Source organism: Nerophis ophidion, linkage group LG04, assembly GCF_033978795.1.
Source record: "Nerophis ophidion isolate RoL-2023_Sa linkage group LG04, RoL_Noph_v1.0, whole genome shotgun sequence".
Classification (NCBI taxonomy): domain Eukaryota; kingdom Metazoa; phylum Chordata; class Actinopteri; order Syngnathiformes; family Syngnathidae; genus Nerophis; species Nerophis ophidion.
This window is the reverse complement of record NC_084614.1, coordinates 46,733,812-46,757,002: the sequence shown is the minus strand read 5'-3', so window position 1 is coordinate 46,757,002 and position 23,191 is coordinate 46,733,812. Positions and strand designations below refer to the sequence as shown.

Below are 23,191 nucleotides of genomic sequence, written 5' to 3'. Positions count from 1 at the left end.
ATGTATATATGTATGTATGTGTATATATATATATATATATACACACACACATATATATACACATGTTTATATATGTATATGTGTGTGTGTATGTATGTACTGTAGATATATATGCAGGGTTTCCCACACATTCATTTATTTGTGGCGGCCTGCCACGAAATAATTACGGCCGCGCCAAATTTAAAAAATTTTAAAAATATATATATATATATTTTTATTATTTATTTATTTTTTTTTTCGGCTTTTGACTCGCTCGACCGCTCATTAAAGCAATGGGACTCTGTCTGTGAATGGAGCTTGTAGTTACATATTATATAAATATGTAAATATTATATAAATATGTATATAAATATGTACATAAAGTGTTGTAATTATATTCCAACACCGCGTTCTTCTTGGTCATCGCACCCACACACCACCACTCTTGTTTAGGGCTGCAAATATGATTTAAGCAATCGAGTAATCTATCAATCAGTTTGTTTAACTAAACGAGTAATCGGATAAAACATACTTGATTGAAATACATGTATTTGAGAGACAATCATTTAAATTTAAAAAAAATGTTTTTAGTTTGTCATTTTCTGACAACATCAACAACATTGAAATTGCACTTTTGACATGAGTGCATTAATGAAAACAAAACTTTCAGCTTTTCCGCCATCACACATCAGAGCACACAGACACTACCGCTTTGTCCGCATATTTCAAGTTCCTGGTACTCAATAAGGTCCAAATTGAATCCTTTCTTAATAGTTACCCTCATTAAATTATTAATTGAAGCAACATAATATATGTTAAAGCTTTTTTGTACAGAGTATCATTACAAGTTGTTGACTTATTTTACACTCGTACGTCTTTTGCACCGTAAACGTCACTAAACAATGCTCGTTCGTTCATTGAAAGATTTTAGAATGTCATTATTTTCTATGAGAAAAAAGCTTAAATATCTTAACAGAATGTTGACCAGCATCTCAGGATGGATTGTGCTGAACCTTTAAGGCCCCATCATACTGACTGAATTTAGGAGGTTAAGTTGTCAAAGAAAATAAACAATGTAGAGTAGCGGACATGTAGTGCTGAGCTTCAGGTGACTACTCTCCTCCTCTAATTTCATTGTCCAGCTGCAAGCCAAGGACAACAAGGGATGCTTCCACTTGTCCAGTATATGAACACAGGAGAGCAATTGTTGCCCTGTTGGTGTCAACATGTGCGTATTCCTGTACAAAGCATGTGACAAGGCAAAACAATTGCTGTATATGTTAGTATGGATGTTTGTTTACGTCCACCCTGTGACAACATCAATCTGAAGTAAAATGCAGAGCAAGTTGGCCTCGCTTCTTCTTGTCAATGTGTCTTTGCTAAGAATGTCCCCCGGCCCTGAGGTCAATAGCTAGCAGCCTGTCAGAGATGTAGCCTGCAGCTGGGGTCCTCTCTGGCTCTCTGTCACATGCACTGTAGCTTCACAAGTCAGCATATTAAACGTGATTGAGCTGGGTCACATTAAGCTGATGTGCTTCTCTGATGCCAACTACCGTATTTTCCGGACTATAAGGCGCACTTAAAATCCTTTTTTCCTCAAAACTCGACAGTGCACCTTATAACCCGGTACGCCTAATGTATAGAATAATTCTGGTTTTGCTTACCGACTTCGAAGCTATTTTATTTGGTACATGGTGAAATAATAAGTGTGACCAGTAGATGGCAGTCAAACATGATATATGCATGTAGACTGCAATATGATCGCAGTCACACACAAGAGATAAGTGTAGACTGTGATATGACACATGTAAACAACAGCAACATTTTATATGTTCCATTACACACGGCACTCAAAAATCGATTAAAATGTTTAGTACGACTTTGGTAAACTATGAAGCCACAAGGCTCGATGGATTGCACTGTGCTTCAACAAATGAGTGTTATTATGGTGTGTGTATAAGGTAAGACATATAATCTCGTGTTTTGTTTTGCAATATTATGCAAAAGCAACTTTTCTTACCTTCATGTGCCTGCTGATCTGTATTTGGATCTGCATAAGTCCTGAAAAAATGTGCACGTCCACCTTTGTAGTCCGTAGTCGATAAACTTCTTATTTTTCTCTATCTTTTTGTTTTTGGACCTTCTTCATCCTCGTCTGTTTCCATTTTTAATATAAAGCAGTGTTAAGTTCTTACTCATATATGTTAGTGAACTCGTTATAAAAGTGCTAAAACATACCGGTGTAGTGAGTTGAAATAATTCACCCAAGGACCTTTAGTTATTAAAGAGTTTTGGTCGGACGGTTTTTCACATTTTCGGCGTTGTTATTGCACTAGTGAGCTAAGGATGAGGAGACGCTGCTCCGTTATTGATTAAAGGAAAGTCTGAATGTCATTAAAACAGTTAGCTCCATCTTTTGACACTTTTTCCACTCCCGTCCTTGCACGCTACACCGCTACAACAAAGATGATGGGGAGAAAACGCTGCTTAAGGTGAGCCACGTAAATAAGAGGGCCCAGAAAACGGCTCATCCTGAAGTAACTGTCAGAAATAAGCTTGAAGATGATCTGTAAAAAATAACATATGCAACATTTTGACCAAAGAACCACCATTACATGTTATGTAGACCACAATGAAGTGTTTTACATTTAGAAAAAAAAAAAAAATTATGACTCCTTTAACGCGTCCTAAAATTTCAGTGCGCCTTTTATATGAACAAAAAATTAACCATTTATCGGCAGTGCACCTTATAACCAGGTGGTTATAAGGTGCACCTTATAACCAGGTGGTTATAAGGTGCATTATAACAATGGTCCGGAAAATACGGTAAATCCAAGGGCACAAGAAAATAAACAAATACTGTTTTTCCCATACTTTCATCTACTTGTGGCGGTCTGACACAAATAAATTTGGACTGCCAGAGATACATTTGGCGCTACATAAGCCAATTAATGAATCATTTTAATGATAAATGAAAACACACTTGATAATTTTGCTTGTAATAATACATTGCCATGTCCGTGTGTGTTTATTTTCTTCCTCTGTTGCTTTCAAACAGGCTACAAGAGGGTTCACTCTGTGCATAGCGTTTATTCATTAGCAGAATTAAATGAACATAGCGAATCCTCTTATCAATTATCCACAATCTTTGTCTTGGTGGGCGGAGCTTACATACATGAGATGCATCGACAGAACCTGGATAGTCGCGAATGAGAAGCACACAAGATGGGCAAATCATTTAAGTATGTCAAATTTGTTGGACGGTGATGGCAATAAAAAAGGCCAACAAAACAAACCACCCAACACCCAGTTTATCCTGATGTTCAATATTTGTTGAAGTGTAATTTTAGGAATTTTAATTTCACTTAATTAGGATAGGTAAAGGTTCTTGACCTTCCAATTAAAGATTATTGCAATTGAAAGGGTTACATGCATTAATATTGTTGTTATATAATATGATTATATTTGTGCTTAATTTGGTCTTAAAACAATACTGACAATAATATTACAAATTCTGTTTCCATATGAGTTGGGAAATTGTGTTAGATGTAAATATAAACGGAATACAATCATTTGCAAATCCTTTTCAACCCATATTCAATTGAATGCACTACAAAGACAATATATTTGATGTTCAAAATCATAAACTTTATGTTCTTTTGCAAATAATAATTAACTTAGAAATTCATGGAGCAACACGTGCCAAAGTAGTTGGGGAAGGGCATGTTCACCACTGTGTTACATCACCTTTTCTTTTAACAACACTTAATAAACGTTTGGGAACTGAGGAAACTAATTGTTGAAGCTTTGAAAGTGGAATTCTTTCCCATTCTTTTTTTATGTAGAGCTTCAGTCGTTCAACAGTCCGGGGTCTGCGCTTTTGTATTTTACGCTTCATAATGCGCCACACATTTTCGATGGGAGACAGGTCTGGACTGCATGCGGGCCAGGAAAGTACACGCACTCTTTTACTACGAAGCCACACTGTTGTAACATGTGGCTTGGCATTGTCTTGCTAAAATAAGCAGGGGCGTCCATGATAACGTTACTTGGATGACAACATATGATGTTCCAAAACCTGTATGGACCATTCAGCATTAATGGTGCCTTTACAGATGTGTAAGTTACCCATGCCTTGGGCACTAATACACCCCCCATACCATCAAAGATGCTGCTTTTGAACTTTACGCCTATAACAATCCGGATGTTTATTTTCCTCTTTGTTCCGGAGGACACCACGTCCACAGTTTCCAAATATAATTTGAAATGTGGACTCGTCATACCACAGAACACCTTTCCACTTTGCATCAGTCCATCATAGATGAGCTCGGGCCCAGCAAAGCCAGGGGTGTGTCTGGTTGTTGTTGATAAATGAGTTTTGCTTTGCATAGTAGAGTTTAACTTGCACTTACAGATGTAACGACCAACTGTAGTTACTGACAGTGGTTTTATGAAGTGTTCCTGAGCCCATGTGGTTATATCCTTTCCACACTGATGTCGGTTTTTGATGCAGTACCGCCTGAGGGATCAAAGGTTCGTAATATCATCGCTTACGTGCAGTGATTTCTCCAGATTCTCTGAATTTTTTTATGCCTTTACAGACCGTAGATGGTAAAATCCCTAAATTTCTTGCAATAGGTCGTTGAGAAATGTTGTTCTAAAGCAGTTCGACAATTTGCTTACAAAGTGGTGACCCTCGCCCCATCCTTGTTTATGAATTACTTAGCATTTCATGGAAGCTGCTTTTATACCCAATCATTGCACCCACCTGTGCTCAATTAGCCTGCACACCTGTGGGATGTTCCAAAGAAGTGTTTGATGAGCATTCCTCAACTTTATCAGTATTTATTGCCACCTTTCCCAACTTCATTGTCACGTGTTGCTGGCATCAAATTCTAAAGTTAATGATTATTTGCAAACCAAAAGATGTTTATCAGTTTGAACATCAAATATGTTGTCTGTGTAACATATTAAACTGAATATGGGTCATTCTATTCCGTTCATATTTAGATCTAACACAATTTCCCAACTCATATGGAAACGGGGTTTGTAGTTATCTGCAATAATCAAGGGTAAATGTATCGTCCAACAAAATTTGTTATCGGCCCAGGCCTAGCGCTTCCTGTTAAGAAATATGCACATTGACTTTAAAAGTGTAAACATCCTACTCTATCGGTGCCAACTCAGCTCAGTTCAATTAAGTTTCAGTTTATTTTGAACATGCATACGATACAATGCAATGCATCAAATGTTTCCGGTTATTTCATTATAGCACCTCCGAAAAGGAGTAGGAAGAAGTAGAACTTATTTAATACCATTCCTTTTCATATCATAGCAATGTTGTCCCATTTCCTTGTTCTCAGTTTGTAACAGAAAAGTGAATAAATACATTATAAATAAATGATAAGTAAATATATCGTGTTGTCTGATGGAAAATGACACATTATCGTACCAGATGTTTAACATGATGGTATTTTCAGTACAATTATTTTGTATGCCCTATTTCACTTTCCTCAGGATCTTCTCCTCCCATTAAACAACACAGGCTAAGGTTGCGCGATATCGACACAATACAATACAAATTTGGCGAACAATAGAGCTTTTAAAACTATTGTTACGTCAAGGTAATGCATGTTGATGACAGATTCTATTTGTGTCTGCATGATCGCATCCTCAAAGCAATGTAGCGTCCTTGCTAGCTGCCAATGTAGCTCCACGGTGCAAAGCCAATTCTAAGTCAATAATCCTCACCTCCATGGCGGCAAATAATTTATGTTTCTTACACGTGTTTCAAAAAGAAAGGCGAAAAATAGCTAAACATGCTACATTACGCACCGTAGGAGAATATGCTAACCGCTAATCGCAGGCGAGAACTCTTAAATGCAAACAAGGTGGTCGAATTGATACAAATATCAAGTATTGTTTACAAACTCAGGAAATACCGTAAGCCCTTGAAAACTTGCTTTAAGGGCAAATAACAAAGGATTTAAATCATTGCCAAAATTAGGTTACCTTTCAATAAGGGTGTCCGATACCACTTCTTCCACTTTCGTTATGGTCCTAATATTGCAGCGTTGAGTATTGGCCGACACCAATATCTACCCAATACGTTATCGGCACAAATCTTATATACTTGTACGGCTGAAGCAACCAATTATTTTAGTAATCGAGTAATCTATCGATTAGGTTGTTCGATTAATTGACTAATAGCCTAAAAAAAATATATATTTCATCTTGCCATAACTTTAATTCCTTCTTTATTATAAATGCACATCAACAACACTAAAATTGCACTTTTAACATGTGCAATAACACAAATAAAAATGACTTCAATTAACATGTATGAAAATATTTTGAGAATTATTGATCAAACATTGTACAGCGGGTCAAATCATTTTACAAATATGGTAATTATCATCGTCTGGCATCATTGCCAATGTGAGTGTAGTAACGCTACAATAAATATATTTGAAGCATCCATGGCTTCTCTTAAGTGTGTGCCATGTTTTACTGATAGACCATAAGGTGAACCAGGAAAAAGTGGCTAGAAAGTGAGTTTTGTTCCCACGTCTGGGCACTACTCTTTTTTTGCATAGACAATGCCATTGTGGACATTAGGTTAAAAGTTTTCAGCAAACTATCCTAGCAGTTTTGTTTTTTTTAGAGCCATACATAGAAATAGGAATTACAAAAAAACGAAAATTTTGTGCAGCTGTTTTTCTTGTAAATGTATTCATTCTGGAAACGGAATCTCTCTCACAAATTGACATTAATACATATACCTAACATTTGAGACAAGTATTTTAGCATTGGTATACTTTAATTAGAATTTGAACCATGAAACATACAAAAAAAATTAAAAAAAACCTTCAAAATAAGTGAATAGCAACCTGTACAATTGAACATACACATGGTACATTTTGCTAAACGATGATGTTTTATACATTAAAAAAAATCAGAAGATATTGTGTTCTAAGAGGAAGTAACAAATAAAATTAAATAAAGAACACGTTGGCCCAAAATGGCTGACAGAGATCAAAATGTGATATGTTGAGATATCATAATAGCCTAAATAACTCCCGGGTTTTTTTCGTAAACAGAAACTGCTAAAAGAATGATCTATTATGGCTATCTGGCACATAGTGATTTATGACTCCAGTTTAGTTGACATTGTATGCAAAAACATTTACTGCCATTTTTATTACCACAGTGTTCTCTATGCACTCCTTTATTTGTGACGTCCTGCCATTGATAAATTTGAGCCACCACAGAAAGATACGGTTTTTTTTTGTTTTTTTTACTATTTTGATTTATCGATATCTAGCCATCGTTCACAAACACACTGTAATGAGATTGTCACTAGTGGGGTGTAGTTAAAACTTTTAACAATAGATGATATCGTTATTCTGCATAGTCAGAGTTGGTCTTTCAATTTGCAAGTGATAACCAGCAACAGACGGTCATCAAACAGCACAACAATCGTAGTTACGTATGGATGAAAACAAACACAACACTGTTGTTGTCACTGAACAACTGCAACTCTAGCGCCAACAAACGCGAAACTTAAACATTTGTTTACAAAGTGCCTGCAAGTTATTTTGAGTACTACAGCAGAAACCCCCCTTAACCCTACAATATATTGATATAATAGATGTATAATGACAATAAAAAATCAGCACACTAAATTTTTTCAATCACCTGTGTGTGTTATAAGGCACAAATGTACACCGGTTAGTCAAGGATGTCATGTTAACCCTACAATATATTGATATAATAGATGTATAATGACAATAAAAAATCAGCACACTAAATTTTTTCAATCACCTGTGTGTGTTATAAGGCACAAATGTACACCGGTTAGTCAAGGATGTCATGTTTACATTTGAAAATGCCGCACATTTCCAATGACACATATTTTACCCAACCACACACAAACACTGAGTTGTGCAAATAAGATGATTACGTCATCTGTTTTTTCAACCTTTTAGCACCAGGTGTACTGTGGCATCTTGGGATGTAAAGGCATTTAGTTTTTCATGTTGTTGTTTTTTCCTGTATTTAAATTTAAATTAAAGCAATCAGCCCTAGTTTGCAAACAAACATTACTGTAAATGAATATAGATGCCTTACAAAATTTCCACAGACAGTAAAAGCCTCCATTAGAGCTTAGTCCACAGTTCTGATGTCAGCTGTTGCGCAGCCCAGTAGTTTAGTATTTCTGGTTGAACTGGTGGGAGCGGTGTAGTCACATTTCTGCGGAAGAGCAGCAGCCATTTTCCGCAGCTCGCACAATCTATGGAAAAGGTTCAGATACCGAGGCTTCTGATAATAAGCACACAATGCAGAGCTTATCTCACAGAAGAGGTTTTTTTTCCCCTCCCATACACAAACAGCAGACTGGGTCAGAAGGCATTTTCCTTTCAACGTTGTTTAGTCAGTGGAGCAACCAGCCAGGCAAACGTGCATGAGTGTTTTTTTGCCAAGGGAGTGACTCATCTGACTTATACAACTGGGATGTGTCAGCCACCTCACTAAGGTTAATGAGGTGTGTTGAGTGGAAAACACTAATATTCTTTCTTCATGAACTATATTTTACCTGCACAATATATCATCCATCCATCCATTTTCTACCGCTTATTCCCTTTTGGGGTTGCGGCGGGCGCTGGCGCCTATCTCAGCTACAATCGGGCGGAAGGCGTTGTACACCCTGGACAAGTCGCCACCTCATCGCAGCGCCAACACAAATAGACAGACAACATATATGTAAAGTATTTTTGGGACTATAGGTCGCAGTTTTTTTCATAGTTTGGGGTGCAACATATACTCCGGAGCGACTTGTGTGTGGAATTATTAACACATTACCGTAAAATATCAAATAATATTATCTCATTCGCGGAAGAGACGTAGAAAATGTCAGCAATCGTCACACACACGTCAGCAATCGTCACATACACGTCAACCAATAAGAATTTGGCGGGGGAGGGTCATGGCAGAAGTGCATTGTGGGTCATGGAATGCTAACTACTATATGCTACTGCCTTAGCTATTAAAATGGATCATTTCATCGTTGGCGGTAACTTATAAAACAGAGAAGGGGTGAAGAAAAATTGGACCGAAAAGGAAATCATGTACTGCAGATTACACAGTATCACATAATACTATTATTTATCTCATTCGCGGAAGAGACCAAGAAAATATCAGAAAAATCGGAAAAATACGGTAAATAGTCATACAATACTTCTAATTAGGTTTGGAACGGCTCACAAAATCTACAATTCGACTCTTATTACGATTTTGTGACACGGTTTTTCATTGGGTTTAGTGTACTGTGTTGTTCTTTTTGACCCCAGAATATTATATATCCCAATAACACATTACTAATAATACAGAACAATATTAATCTTAAATGAGGTATGGATTCAGAAAGTATGACAACCTAATATAAACGTATCATAGTTTCGCGGTATGGAACTACAATTACAGCTCTGAAATGCGTTATTTTGAAATTTCTTTATTGAAAAGAAGATAAAAAATAACATTTCAGTGTCATAATCTAATCTAATTGTTTTCCTTTTGCCCACAATCAACAATCCATTGAATCTTCTGCATTGTTTGTAGAGAAATAAACAGATGGTGATATTTTAAGGTTGTGCAATAAAACAATATGATTATACATCACGATAGACACACGAAAATGTGTTCGATAAAACGTTCAATATTGGGGGTTTTTCTTCGTCTGAAAAAAACGGAAGTTGTGAAGCAAGGTTGGTTGCATGAAGAAAAGTAATCAACCTCTTGTAACCGAGCAACGCAGAAAGTGATCACTGATTTCTTACGTATTTGCACCTTAATTTTAGGAGGATTTTGTTAAGAGTCCAATGTGAATTTGGAATTGTGTTTATATTATTTATTTTCCATGGTTGTTTTGAGAGTTTGTTAGGTTTCTGCATTGATAGCGGAAGGGACTATTATTAACGAAAGGTTACATCCATAAAAATATGGTTTCATCCATAAAAATATGGTTACATCCATAAAAATATTTATATTTAATATATTTTCTCCTGGTCCTTATTTTGGTAGGTCATAAGAAATATGAATATTTTTTAGGGATGTAACAATATAAAAATTTCACAGTGGTATATTGTCATGACATTAAGGCCGCTTTACAATATTAATGTGGTATTGCCCAAAAAAACAGACCTTGTAAAAATGCCATAGTCTGTAAAATGAATTTACAGGAATGTTTAGGATAACTGCACATACTCTAATAGAACACAAACATAATGCTAAAATGTTCTGATGATATTTATTACTGCAAACATGTATTTTGAGTGCGAAGTATTGTGTGGGAACGTCCATCCATCCATTTCCTACCGCTTATTCCCTTTGGGGTCACAGGGGGCGCTTGTGCCTATCTCAGCTCCAAGGCGGCGTACACCCTGGACAAGTCGCCACCTCATCGCAGGGCCAACACAGATAGACAGACAACATTCACACTCACATTCACACACTAGGGCCAATTTAGTGTTGCCAATCAACCAATCCCCAGGTGCATGTCTTTGGAGGTGGGAGGAAGCCGGAACCCACGCAGTCACGGGGAGGACATGCAAACTCCACACAGAAAGATCCCGAGCCCGGGGATTCAACCCAGGACTACTCAGGACTTTCGTATTTTGAACATCCACTGTTTAAAAAAAAACAACTTATAGTCGAGAGTCTTTAAAGTGACAGTGCAAACATCCAGTGTGACCAGTGTAAAACAAAAATGTTCACTTTTGTGTCTTTCAACTTTTACTTTCGGAAGCACAGTTTCCTCTGCAATATCCTTAAAAAAACATTATTTGTAAAAAGCTGTTTCTCAGAAAATTTAACTCACCATTTAACTTTTTAGATATTGTAAATACCTCACAAATTGATGTTTAGCCGGGCTTTAAATATATTTTCCGGGTGATGGTTTATAAAGTAGCGTCTCATATTACTCTTATTTCCTGATTGGTTTCTTTCCGCGCGGTGCGCCGTGGACACCCCAGACGAAGGTGGGGACCTTTTCTTTTTCATATGCAGACTTTATTACTACCTCCACTAAAAAAGTTAAGTTTTTGCAAAGGTTTATTTGTCAGTTTGTTAGCAACATAAATGAAAAAGTTATGGACAGGTTTTTATGAAATTTACACAAAATGCCCGAAAAATTATTATTCCTCTAACCTTCCTCTATTTCTTCCTCTTCCACACCCCCACCTTGCTGGTCCTGCAATGCGCAGAGAATTCTTAGAGATGCAGTTACCGTCACCGCATTATTGGAATGATTTTGAAACCGCAATAATTGTCTACAACAGTGGTCCCCAACCACCGGGCCGTGTCCCGGTACCAGGCCGTGTCGCGATTGTGTTTTTTTTTTTTTTTAATTAAATCAACATAAAAAACACAATATACACTTACAATTAGTGCAGCAACCACAAAAACCTCCCTTTTTCGAGACAAAGAAAAAAAAAAAAAAAAAGATCCTTCCCCCTACAAAAAGGTTGGGGACCACTCGTCTACAATACCGTTACATTCCTAATAAATATTAATATCGACCAATATAAAACACTTATATCATTATACAGTTTTCAGCTTTATTGCCCAGCCCTATAATATGTAGTAGTGTATACTGTCTGGTTCCTAGGGGCAATTACGGCCTGCAAGTGTCCAAAATCCAGCTTGCGGGGAAGTCCCAAGTTAAAAAAATCAAATTGAAAAAAATATGTATATATTTTATTATTATTATTTTGTTAAAACAGTTTTTTGTAATACATTTTATACCGCTTGTTACTCTCGGTGTCTCCTAGCCACTCAGGCAAGTCGTGTTGTCTAAAAATGCATTTTCCATATTGATAACGTGACATCATCGCAGTGTTGGGCGAGCGGGGGGGCTAGTGTGCGCTCTTTCAGTCAAAAAAAGTGCAATATTAACATGGATGGATGGGCATTTCTGTTACACAGATGAAACTCATTCAATTAGAATATTGTGAAAAAGTCCATTCATGTCAGCAAATCAACTTCAAATGTGAAACTACTATACAATATTAACTACATCCATCCATTTTCATCCATCCATCCATCCATTTTCTGCCGCTTATTCCCTTTTGGGGTGGCGGGGGGTGCTGGCGCCTATCTCAGCTACAATCGGGCGGAAGGCGGGGTACACCCTGGAAAAGTCGCCACCTCATCACAGGGCCAAAACAGATAGACAGACAACATTCACACTCACATTCACACACTAGGGCCAAATTTAGTGTTGCCAATCAACCTATCCCCAGGTGCATGTCTTTGGAAGTGGGAGGAAGCCGGAGTACCCGGAGGGAACCCACGCATTCACGGGGAGAACATGCAAACTCCACACAGAAAGTTCCCGAGCCTGGATTTGAACCCAGGACTGCAGGAACTTCGTATTGTGAGGCAGACGCACTAACCCCTCTGCCACCGTAAAGCCGTGAATCCATCCATTTTTCCACCGCTTATTCCCTTTGGGGTCGCGGGGGGCGCTAGTGGCTATCTCAGTTACAATAGGGCGGAAGGCGGTGTACACCCCGGACAAGTCGCCACCTCATCGCAGGGCTAACACAGATAGACAGACAACATTCACACTCACATTCACACACTATGGCCAATTTAGTGTTGCCAATCAATATTAACTCATTACATACAAAGGAAAATATGGCAAGCCGTTATTTATTATAATTTTGAGGATAGCTTACAGTTTTTGAAAAACCCACATTTATTGATATTTTCTATTTAAGGTTTACACAAGCTGTAAGCTATAATTATCGAAATTAATCAAATGAAGGCTTGAAACATCTGTATATGTATATGATAGTTTTGCTTTGTATATCTAATAAACCCTTCTATAATTTTGAGTTTAACCAGTATATTTTCTACAGCAATTACAAAAGATTCTTAAGTTTTGAAAATGTCACTAAATGTTACATTCTTGCGTGATTTCAACATGATTTATTTTATTAAATTCTATTTAATTCTTACATTTATTTTCAAAAGGTATGTTTATCTATGCTATATGTGCCTGTTAAGGCCTCACCGTTGGCTTTGTAAGGTCTTTTTCTCTCAAATAAGAATCGTTAAGAGAACCGTTAAGGAACCGAATCGTTAAGCAGAATTGAAAGTAGAATCGGAACTGGCAAAATCTTATCAATTCCCATCCCTAATCACTTACTTAGCTAATCAATCTTAAAAAGTTAAATAAATATGTTATAAAGGGAACACAGTCCAGCTTCAATCAGGTTTGCACAACATGGATGATTGACAGTATACATTATGTACATTTGGCGGACGATAGTGATATTGCATGTTGATGACACATTCTAGCCGTGTCTGCAAATTTGACAGCGATAAGCGGGCAGACCTCAAAGTAATGTATCGTCCTTGTAAGTTAAAGTCCCCGCGTAGTGTAAAGCCAATTCTAAGTCAGTAATCTTTGCTTCCATGGCGGCAAATAAACTATGTTTCGTACAAATATTATATACTGGAGGGGAAGGAATAGCTAAAAATGCTACACTACACACCGTAGGAGGACAAACTAATCATTAACCACAGGCTAGTGCTCTTAAATGTAAACAAAGGTGAGTGGACTGATACAAATATTGACATTAACCATATGTGTGGTCAATACTACTATGTGATGTAGTATTGACCATATGTGTGGTCAATACTACTATGTGATGTTTTTTTTTTAATCCTCAAAAAAAGTTGTTGTGCCTTATTATTATTTTCTACAAAGTCAGGAAATATACCCCAGGATACAGAGAGACATTTGGTGGGCAAACACCAAAGTAATTAAATCAAAGCCAATAGTAAAGCTTTTTTTTTTAATTAACTGTCATTGTTACAACGCTATCCTGTATTTTTGTCTGATTATCGCTGTCATCAAAAATTTAAACATTTAATGGTATTGAAAATTTGAAGTATCTGTATTGGCATTGGTTTGGCTGATACTGCCCCTGTACCTAACTGGTATTGGATACCCATATCACTCATTTAATCAAACTTTATTTATAAAGTGCTTTTCGCACATAAAATAAATGCAATGCAAAGTGCTTTACAAATTTAAAAACAATATCCTGATGTTGCTGCCCTACTGTTTATTAATGCGGTTTCTTCTAAACGCAACATTTTTTGCTCCAAGGACCGGTATAATGTAGGCATTATTTTCAGGGACCGGCTTTCCACTTGTGCCAGATAAATACAGCAAAAATAAGTGCATGAAAAATACAACTCACTATAACGCTGAATTACTGGTAGCCCTGGGCTTGTTTCTTTGCCATAGGATCCCCAGCAGGTTGATGCCGATGGTAATCAGCCTTTGGCTATAATCTATCACATGTATATTTATATGTTCATTAATGTGCATTGTATCGTGTCACAAATTTATAACAAAAATATAACAAATGGTGACTTCCTATGAGGAGTTTAATTGTACAATCAACAAACAAGCTTAGTGGTATGTCGAGTGGGACAGGCGAAAGTTAAGACGGCGAAAATGCAGTCGTTTAAAAAATTATTTAATGTTTCCCTGCAGATGTTAATAATTCTACCTCATCGTCTGTCCAAACAAGAGTCACTTTTTTGCACACATCTGCCATCATCACCTTACGTTTTTTTTTTTTATTGAGTGACTTGAGAATAGAACTTTGTGTGCATGCGCAGTTTCTTCTTCGATAGTTCTGGTGGTTTTGTTTGCTTACAGCGCCACTTATGGCGATGTATTGAATTATATCATTCTCACCCAGGAAACGCTTCTGCCTGGATGTGACCCACTATTGGTAGTGCCCATCCATTCATCCATTTTCTACCTATCCCCAGGTGCATGTCTTTGGAGGTGGGAGGAAGCCGGAGTACCTTGAGGGAACCCACGCAGTCACGGGGAGAACTTGCAAACTCCACACAGAAAGATCCCGAGCACGGGATTGAACCCAGGACTACTCAGGACCTTAGTATTGTGAGGCAGACGCAGTGACGCAGTAACCCCTCTCCCATCGTGTTGGCCCTATTGGTAGTGAGTCACTTTTTTTTTTTTTTTTAACCCAAAACAAAAACGAAACACAAAATGTTGCTGTGGGGACATTGCCTTAGATTGGGGTATGTCTTTTTTTTTAATGGGGAAATACGTTGTCTCTTGTTTTCATGTTCGCATTTAAGCTAGAGAGCTAGCCCCACTCAGTCAGTGAGTTCATCAAAGTGCAGTTTTTCAATTATTTCAACTTGGAACGGTAATACTAACCTTCTGCAATTTTACCACGGTTATATTCAATACTGCTTATCGTTACATCCCTCATGCGGACAAATTGTTTTTATAGAGTAAGAGATGTGGAAAACCAAAACACTGATTACGTAACGTCACACCAGGAAACAGCGACGGGAAGCAGCAATCGATCTCTTATGACAGCCTAAAATGTAAGCAGATAAGAATTACTTCTTACTCTCTGAAAACTGTCTGCAAAGAAAAGTATTTTACTAATATTTAAAGAATAAATGATGAATGCAAGCGATTTATCCATCCAACACACTTTTCATGTCTTAACCGATAAACTGAGTGTCTGGAAAGTTTATTGTTGGATGATTCGACTGCAAGGTGGATAGTCAAATCAGACTCTTCCGAATCAATCGTCGAATGTTCGACTATTTAAAGAAATATTTTTTTCCATAAACCATTCCATCTCTTATGAAACACTTTATATAACAAGTGAGCTTAATCAACATCAGAGCATACACTTTGACAAACTCCAACAAAATTATCGATAACCACTACTGATACTTGGAATGTATAACAAATAATGACCTCAGCATAGAGTTAAACAATGACTACTTCTGACAATCAGTGTGGGTGAACACACAATTCTAACACAAGGGGGTCAAAGCTCTGCAGCCTTTGGGAAGGGTATGTGCTCAATTTTAGCAGGGATTAAATCAAAACAGCAAAGTGGAGCAAAGAGCGTGTGATTTGAAACTTTATTTTTTGCGTGTAGAGAGAAAGGATACACTTCCCCAGGTACAAATTGCTGTTCTTTCACTCACCCATGACGATCAGGAGCATCTTTTTGCTGCGGATACCTGGCGCCTTCTTCACTTTACATTGGTAGGTTCCCGAGTCTGAAGACTTCAGGCCCGTCAGGTTGATTGAAGCGTCGCCATTCTTGGGGTCAGCTGAGTTGAAGTGAACTCGGCCCTTTATTGCAGCATAGTAGTCCTCGTAGGACCTGTCGCCAGAGTACAGGATGACCTGTGCATAGAGGACATGTAGCTCAGGTTTATTTGAAATCTCACAAACCATAACTTTTATTCATGTAAAAAAGATTAAGAACAGAAACAGGTCTTATCCTGCTCTTTTAATTGGTTTTAAAGTACCAGTGGAATGGAAAAATAAGTTGACTTCATATGCCTATTTATGTCTCATTTTAACCATAAGCATATCCAATTGTAATATTCAACCCACAAAGAATGTGAAAATATCATCTAAATATAAAAATAAAGCCACAATTTCAGACGGCCATTTTGAATATTTCACTACACGTCTTTAGGAATTTCCGTTGATCCGGGATCGGATGACGTCATAATGGAAACGCTTTTGCACTCTGACCATATCAGCATATGAGAGATATGCAATAATTAGATTGTGTCATGTTCTATGGTCTGGATCTTGTTTTGTGTTATTTTCGGTTTTGAACTCCATTAGTTCCTTTTTTTGGTGCACCCTTGTTTGTTTTGGGTGCCATGGTGGCTTATGATTTTCACCTGCTGCTGGTGTTTGGACACACGCACATGGCTTTAGTCAGGAAGAGACTATTTAAGCCTGTAGTTGCCAGGTAGTCGGCCTGGTGACATTCTTCTGTTTTTGCTCTGCCCATGCCTTAGTCCTTGATGACATTGTTCATGCTCTACTGATGTTCATTTCTTGTCCATAGTTTATGCTGCTCGTTTCACACCACAGTAAGTGTTTTTTGGTTTCATGTCCATAGCCTAAGTGTTAGTTTTTGTTTCCTTGGCAAAGTTGTGCCTCCGCTGTGAGCGCCTTTTGTTGGTCCTTTTTTAGAGTAGAAATTAAAATATGCTCCTACCTTCTACCAATGTCTGGTCTAGTCCGATTGCATCCCGGGAAAACAATCCTCGCAGCAAGCTGCCAAAAGATCCACGTCCTGACAGAATGTCATGTGTTGTCTATCATTCACAATAACTATGTAAGACATAAACACATATGTGTTTCTGCATTTTCATGCATTTTAAGTCGTAAATAAATAAAAAGTCGGCTAACAATTGAGGCATTGGGGGTTCTCTATTTCGCCCACAAAGCCCACTTAATAACCATCCAAAACCCGCCAAAAATAATTTACTTACATATCGTGACCTGAATACTAATCAAATATTTGCGATAATTTTATTATTAACACAGACTAACTATTTTTTAGCGGTGTATTGAACTTATGCTGCATTACTGGGCAGGCCGACGTCCTGCTGCTTCTGCATCGCGTCTCGGCTCATCAAAGTTATTCTAGATTATACATCATGCCTCTAATCTACAAAATAGGACGATTTAGCCTCAAATTTGTCACACGTATTCATCATGTTTTGTTTTGTCATGTTATGTTTTGATTTTGGACATTCAGTCACGTTTTGCACTTCCTGGTTTTGTTTGTTTCCATGCCAACCCATTTGATTTTCACCTTGCCATCCTAGTCACGCCCCGTCCCTCAGCTCTCACACCTGTTTCTCATTACCACTGCTACTATTTAAGGATTTTACTTTCTGTCCATCAGTCTGGGATTTTTACATGTGCTTGCCTTCATGCCTTCACGATTACCTGCTACGTACCCTGCTATTTATGCCCCTTGTTTTGGTCACAGTAAGTGTTTTTGTTTTAGTTGTTCATAGTTCTGCCACAGTGCAAGTTTAAGTTTATAGTTTATCGTCTTCCATGCCATCGAGTAGTTGTTTTGTTTTCCCGTTTGTATTTTTGTAACCACGTTTTGTACCTCTTTGTGAGCGCCCTGAGTTTGTTTATTTTTATATTTAGTGGTTAAATAAACAACCATGTACTTACACTCTCGTCTGGCTCGTCCCATATCCTCTCTGCATCGAAGAAGCAAAAATAACCACAGTCCAGGCATGACAAAATTAAACAATTGTTCATCTGTGACATTCAATTTATACCCGCGGATAAAGACAAATAGAGAGCAGATATTGTACAGTAATTGATCGTTTTATAATGTTCATAATTTGTATTTGTTTATCACTAAACAATAGTGCTACATGATGCTATAGTGTTTCACTAAAGCTCGATCTGTTAAGCACACCGCTTCTCAAACTTATTGCTCATCCTCCTTGTGTTGGGGTTAAATTTATAAGGTTTTGGATAATCATTTTTCCTTAAATGCCATTTACTCACACAAAGTCTGCATGATTAACATTGTTGGTGGCTAAAGGATCTTTGATTACCACCTCTACGTCACGGATCACGTGACTAACTTGCTCATTATCTCTCAAAATGGCTCGGGAATCTCTTTTAGATTAATTCTACTTTGGTCATATCTATTTACTCACAAACTTTATAAGTCTTTTGGTGGTATAAATCAGATATACATGATAACAGCTTCAGTATAGAGGGAACTTGTTTTTCCATTCTACTAGTAGTTTAAAATATAGTTTATTGAAAAATCTGTTTTCCCCCAATTTCAGACTAATTCACGCAAAAATAAACTAATCCTTGGCTTCTCAACTGTATCCAGTGCAAGCAACTACCCTGCACAGCTTGGCCAATCAGCGTTATTTTCACCATTCAAATTTATCTTTGCGTGACACTCAAACGCACATGTCAAATGTGTAATCAAAACATATGTTTGTTTCTTTTGTAGACAAAGCAAGAAAAACATATTTATTTCTTAAACGGAGGGCCGGGCAATAAAACAATATTTATATATATTGCTATAGACACGTAATTGATATCAATAAAAAATGTTTGATAATTTTGATACATTTTTGTTTTTTCGTTAGACGACAAAGGAAGATGCGAAACAAGGTTGACTGCATGATCCGGTTAAATTGTGCTAACCCGGCAGAGCAGGAAGTGATCTGTAATCAGTGGGAGTGACATGCCAACAGTCAATTAGGTAACGGGTAACTGTCAGGTTTAGTTGCACCATCTTGTTTTCTCACGGTTGATTCTTTAGAGTGAGAAAAGTAACTAAAAATGAGTGTTGCACAGAGTGAAGAAATTGCAGGTAAAGCAAGAGAAGTAATTTAGTTTTTTGAATTTTTAAAAACAGAACGTAGTCAGACCTAGGCGCTCGTAACAGTAATAACAGACCACTTTAGCCGCGCTCACCCTTGAGCACAGCCAGACAGCAGACCATAAGGAAGCTTTTGGTGGTATTTCTTTCTGTACACCGTATTTCCTTGAATTGCCGCCGGGTATATAATATGCGCCTGCCTAGAATTACTGCCGGGTCAAACTCGTTTCGCAAAATAATTAGCGCATGCTTAGCATTACTGCCGGCTCAGGATTAAAGCCGGATCAAACTCGTTTCGCAAAAGATTATTTTTATTAGCGCATGTCTAGAATTTCCGCCGGGTCAAACTCATTTCGCAAAATGATTAGCATATGCCTAGAATGGCCGCTGGGTCAAATTCGTCACGTCACGAGTGACACTTCATCTGTCATCATTTTCAAAAAGGAGGAGGCTAATTTCAATAATTTGAAATCGCATAAAGGGAAGAAGATTAAGAGCTATTCAGTAGGATTTAAGGTCCAAGCTATTGAATATGCTAAAAAGAACAGTAAGCAGCTATGTTTTATTAATATACCGTAGCTGCGTGTGTCAAACATGAGTCATTAAATGACTCCCTCCTCCTGGTGGTAGAGGGCGCTAGTGATCCTTCTACTCGGCTGCAGAAGATGTGACAACAAGCAGCAAGAATGAGCAGCGTGTGTTTATTTTTCCTATCGCTTGCACTTTTAACATGGAGGATTACATATCCAAAATAAAACAGTTTTCTAAACTGGACTTTTAATTAAAGCAGGAGGTAATAAAGGGAGATCTCCATCGAGACAGAGAGACTTTTAAAACTGAAGAAAGATAAGGAAGACTTCTATAAACAAGTTATCAATGCTTTTGATCAGAAGGAGCTGCGCATGGACTTCATTTATACGTAAAAGGTAAGACCATAATAACGTTTTTTTTATTAAATGTGCTCTCATGATGGTATCCTTACATCACACTCAAATTTCTAAGCGTAGGCCTAAATTTACCGCATGCCTTTGGTAAGCGCCGGAGTGAGAAGAGGTTTTAAAATAATTAGCGTATGCTTGCCTTTACCGCATGCCTTTGGTAAGCACCGGAGTGAGAAGACGTTTTAAATTAATTAGTGCCCCCGCGGCAATTCAAGGAAATACTGTATATGATTATTATTACCAATATTAGTTATAATGAATTAAAACAGTACAGTTATTTGTCAATGAGCTATCGTCTCGTGTCTTCTTTTTAGTCTGTGGGGTATAGAATTAGTAAAACGCCAAACACTGATGGTTTTTACTTTTTTTGTTGATATCCTGTGCTTTTCCAGGTTAGAGTTTCAAGGAACACTTACAAGATTGATAAAAAATTCATACAATCACTAGTAGATTCAATGTTATTGAAAAAATAAGCCTCGTTGTAATCTCAGGGCATTCAATCGATCGCCACTGGACTGTTTGATTTGTCCAAAAAGATGTTTCACCTCTCATCCGAATAGGCTTCATCACCTCTGGGAGGTAGGTGGTGTCGCAGACCACCACCTCTGTTCAGGGAGGTTTTCTTTAACCTTGACAGAGATGGCTTCCTTCACTCCTTTTGTACCATCTGTCCTCCCTGTCCAGAATTTGTACATTTTTGTTCTCAAAGGAGTGCTGTTTCTCCATGAGGTGCAGCCTAAAAACAGCACTACTTTTGCAGCAACATTAAAAAAAATAAAAAAACAGCTGCAAAAAATGTGGAAATTTAAAGTCAGAAATCGGTACTGTATTGGTTCAAATGTAAAAGGTACCCATTCCTATGTGCGGACGATTGGCCAAAGCGCATCGGATATGTATTTTTAAAGAGTCTTTGTTTGTGTGAACATATCCTTAAAAACACACCGAAGTAAATTTTTTATGTCAAGTAGAAACGTATTTCTCAAACTGTGGTAGTGGTACCACGAGTCAGAGTCTTATAGAGCAGTGGTGCCCGATTGGTACCGGGCCGCAGAAGAATTTTTTATAAATTTTTATTTAAATTTTTTTTTTTTTTTTAATTAAATCAAAATAAAAAAACACAATATACACTTACAATTAATGCACCAACCACAAAAACATCCCCTTTTCATGACAAAAACGTCCCTTTTCATGACAAAGAAAAAAAAAAAAAAAAAAGAAAAAAAAATGGATCCCTCCCAGAGTAAAATAATACATTTAAGAGATGGTCTGACAAAAACAGACCATCTTTGACTTTCAGTAAAATTAAAATATTGCTATTTTTGAGTTTGAGTTTATTTCTAGGTAGAATTAGAAGAGAAAGTCAAAAACAAATGGACAGAGTACACATTGAAAGAGTAAAAAAAGACATTTTGGGTGTAATATTTGATAAAATTAACTGCAAATTTCATATAAAAGCAAAGTGGCAAGTAATATGCCAATAATGAACAAGGCAAAAATGTTTTCATGGCCAAAATTCATTGCATATTCTCTACTGCTTGCCAGTGTTATCATTTCTGAGTTATTGTGCAAAAATGTGGGAAAAGAACTACAAAAGACTTACCATATTACAAAAAAGATCAGTTGTAATTATACATAATGTTGAATATCGAGAACCCTTTATTTATTAGTTCAAAGTTATTGGAATTGTAATGATAGGGTGCGTTTCCTAACAGTTAAAATTATGCACAAAGCAAAAAAAAGGTAGTATATAATTATTTTGATTGTCCTCTTTATTTTTTTACATTCATTGCGCTTGAATGCAGCACAATGTGTCAAATACAGCTGCAAAATTATACTTTGACAAAACAAAAGCATATTTTATTGGAAGTTTATGAGCTGGAGTATGTTTACAATGATATATAGACATATTATTTGGGTTTATTTCGTCAAGAAAACCAACGTCAAAACGACAGCAATTGCATGCTTCCAGGCACAGCTGCACACATTCTTGGTATCAAATATTGGGGCTGTGTACATAGAGCCAAAGAATCACTAAATTGAATACTGTAATGACTTGACTTGAGCCGTTATCACACTGTTAATGTTCGAAAATGTGTACAATACAACAGGGGCCAAAAATATTTAATATACTTGTTAAACAAAACCCCTACCTTGTTTTTGATGAATACTTAGGCCTATTACACTACTGTATCTTATTGTTAGTCATTATAACGGTAAAAACTACAAACCACGTTTCAATATGAGTTGGGAAATTGTGTTAGATGTAAATATAAATGGAATACAATGATTTGCAAATCATTTTCAACCCATATTCAGTTGAATATGCTACAAAGACAACAAAAAGTTGATGTTCAAACTGATTATCTTTTTTCTTTCTTTGCAAATAATCATTAACTTTAGAATTTGATGCCAGCAATATGTGACAAAGAAGTTGGGAAAGGTGGCAATAAATACTGATAAAGTTGAGGAATGCTCATCAAACACTCATATGGAACATCCCACAAGTGTGCAGGCTCATTGGGAACAGTTTGATGCCATGAGTGGGTATAAAAACAGCAAAGCAAATTGTCGAACAGTTTTAGAAAAACATTTCTCAACGAGCTATTACAAGGAATTTAAGGATTTTACCATCTACGGTCCATAAAATCATCAAAAAGTTCAGAGAATCTGGAGAAATCCTTGCACGTAAGCGATGATATTAAGGACTTTTGATGCCTCAGGTGTGTAAAGGATATCACCACATGGGCTCAGGAACACTTCATTAAACCACTGTCAGTAACTACAGTTGGTTGCTACATCTGTAAGTGCAAGTTAAAACTCTACTATGCAAAGCCAAACCCATTTATCAACACTATCCAGAAACACCGCCAGGTTGGCTGGGCCTGAGCTCATCTAAGATGGACTGATGCAAAGTGGAAAGGTGTTCTGTGGTCTGACGAGTCCACATTTCAAATTATATTTGGAAACAGCGGACGTGGTGTCCTCCAGAACAAAGAG

At 37.2% G+C, this 23,191-nt stretch overlaps 1 protein-coding gene across 1 annotated transcript in view; it reads right to left on the bottom strand.

Moving 5' to 3' along the window:
• Positions 1-23,191, bottom strand: part of cxadr (CXADR Ig-like cell adhesion molecule) — a 150,118-nt gene that overhangs the window by 29,767 nt on the left and 97,160 nt on the right. The window contains exon 3 of the mRNA XM_061898195.1: positions 16,048-16,252. Within this exon, the coding sequence (XP_061754179.1) occupies positions 16,048-16,252 (205 nt within the window). The remainder of the gene's footprint in view (positions 1-16,047; positions 16,253-23,191) is intronic.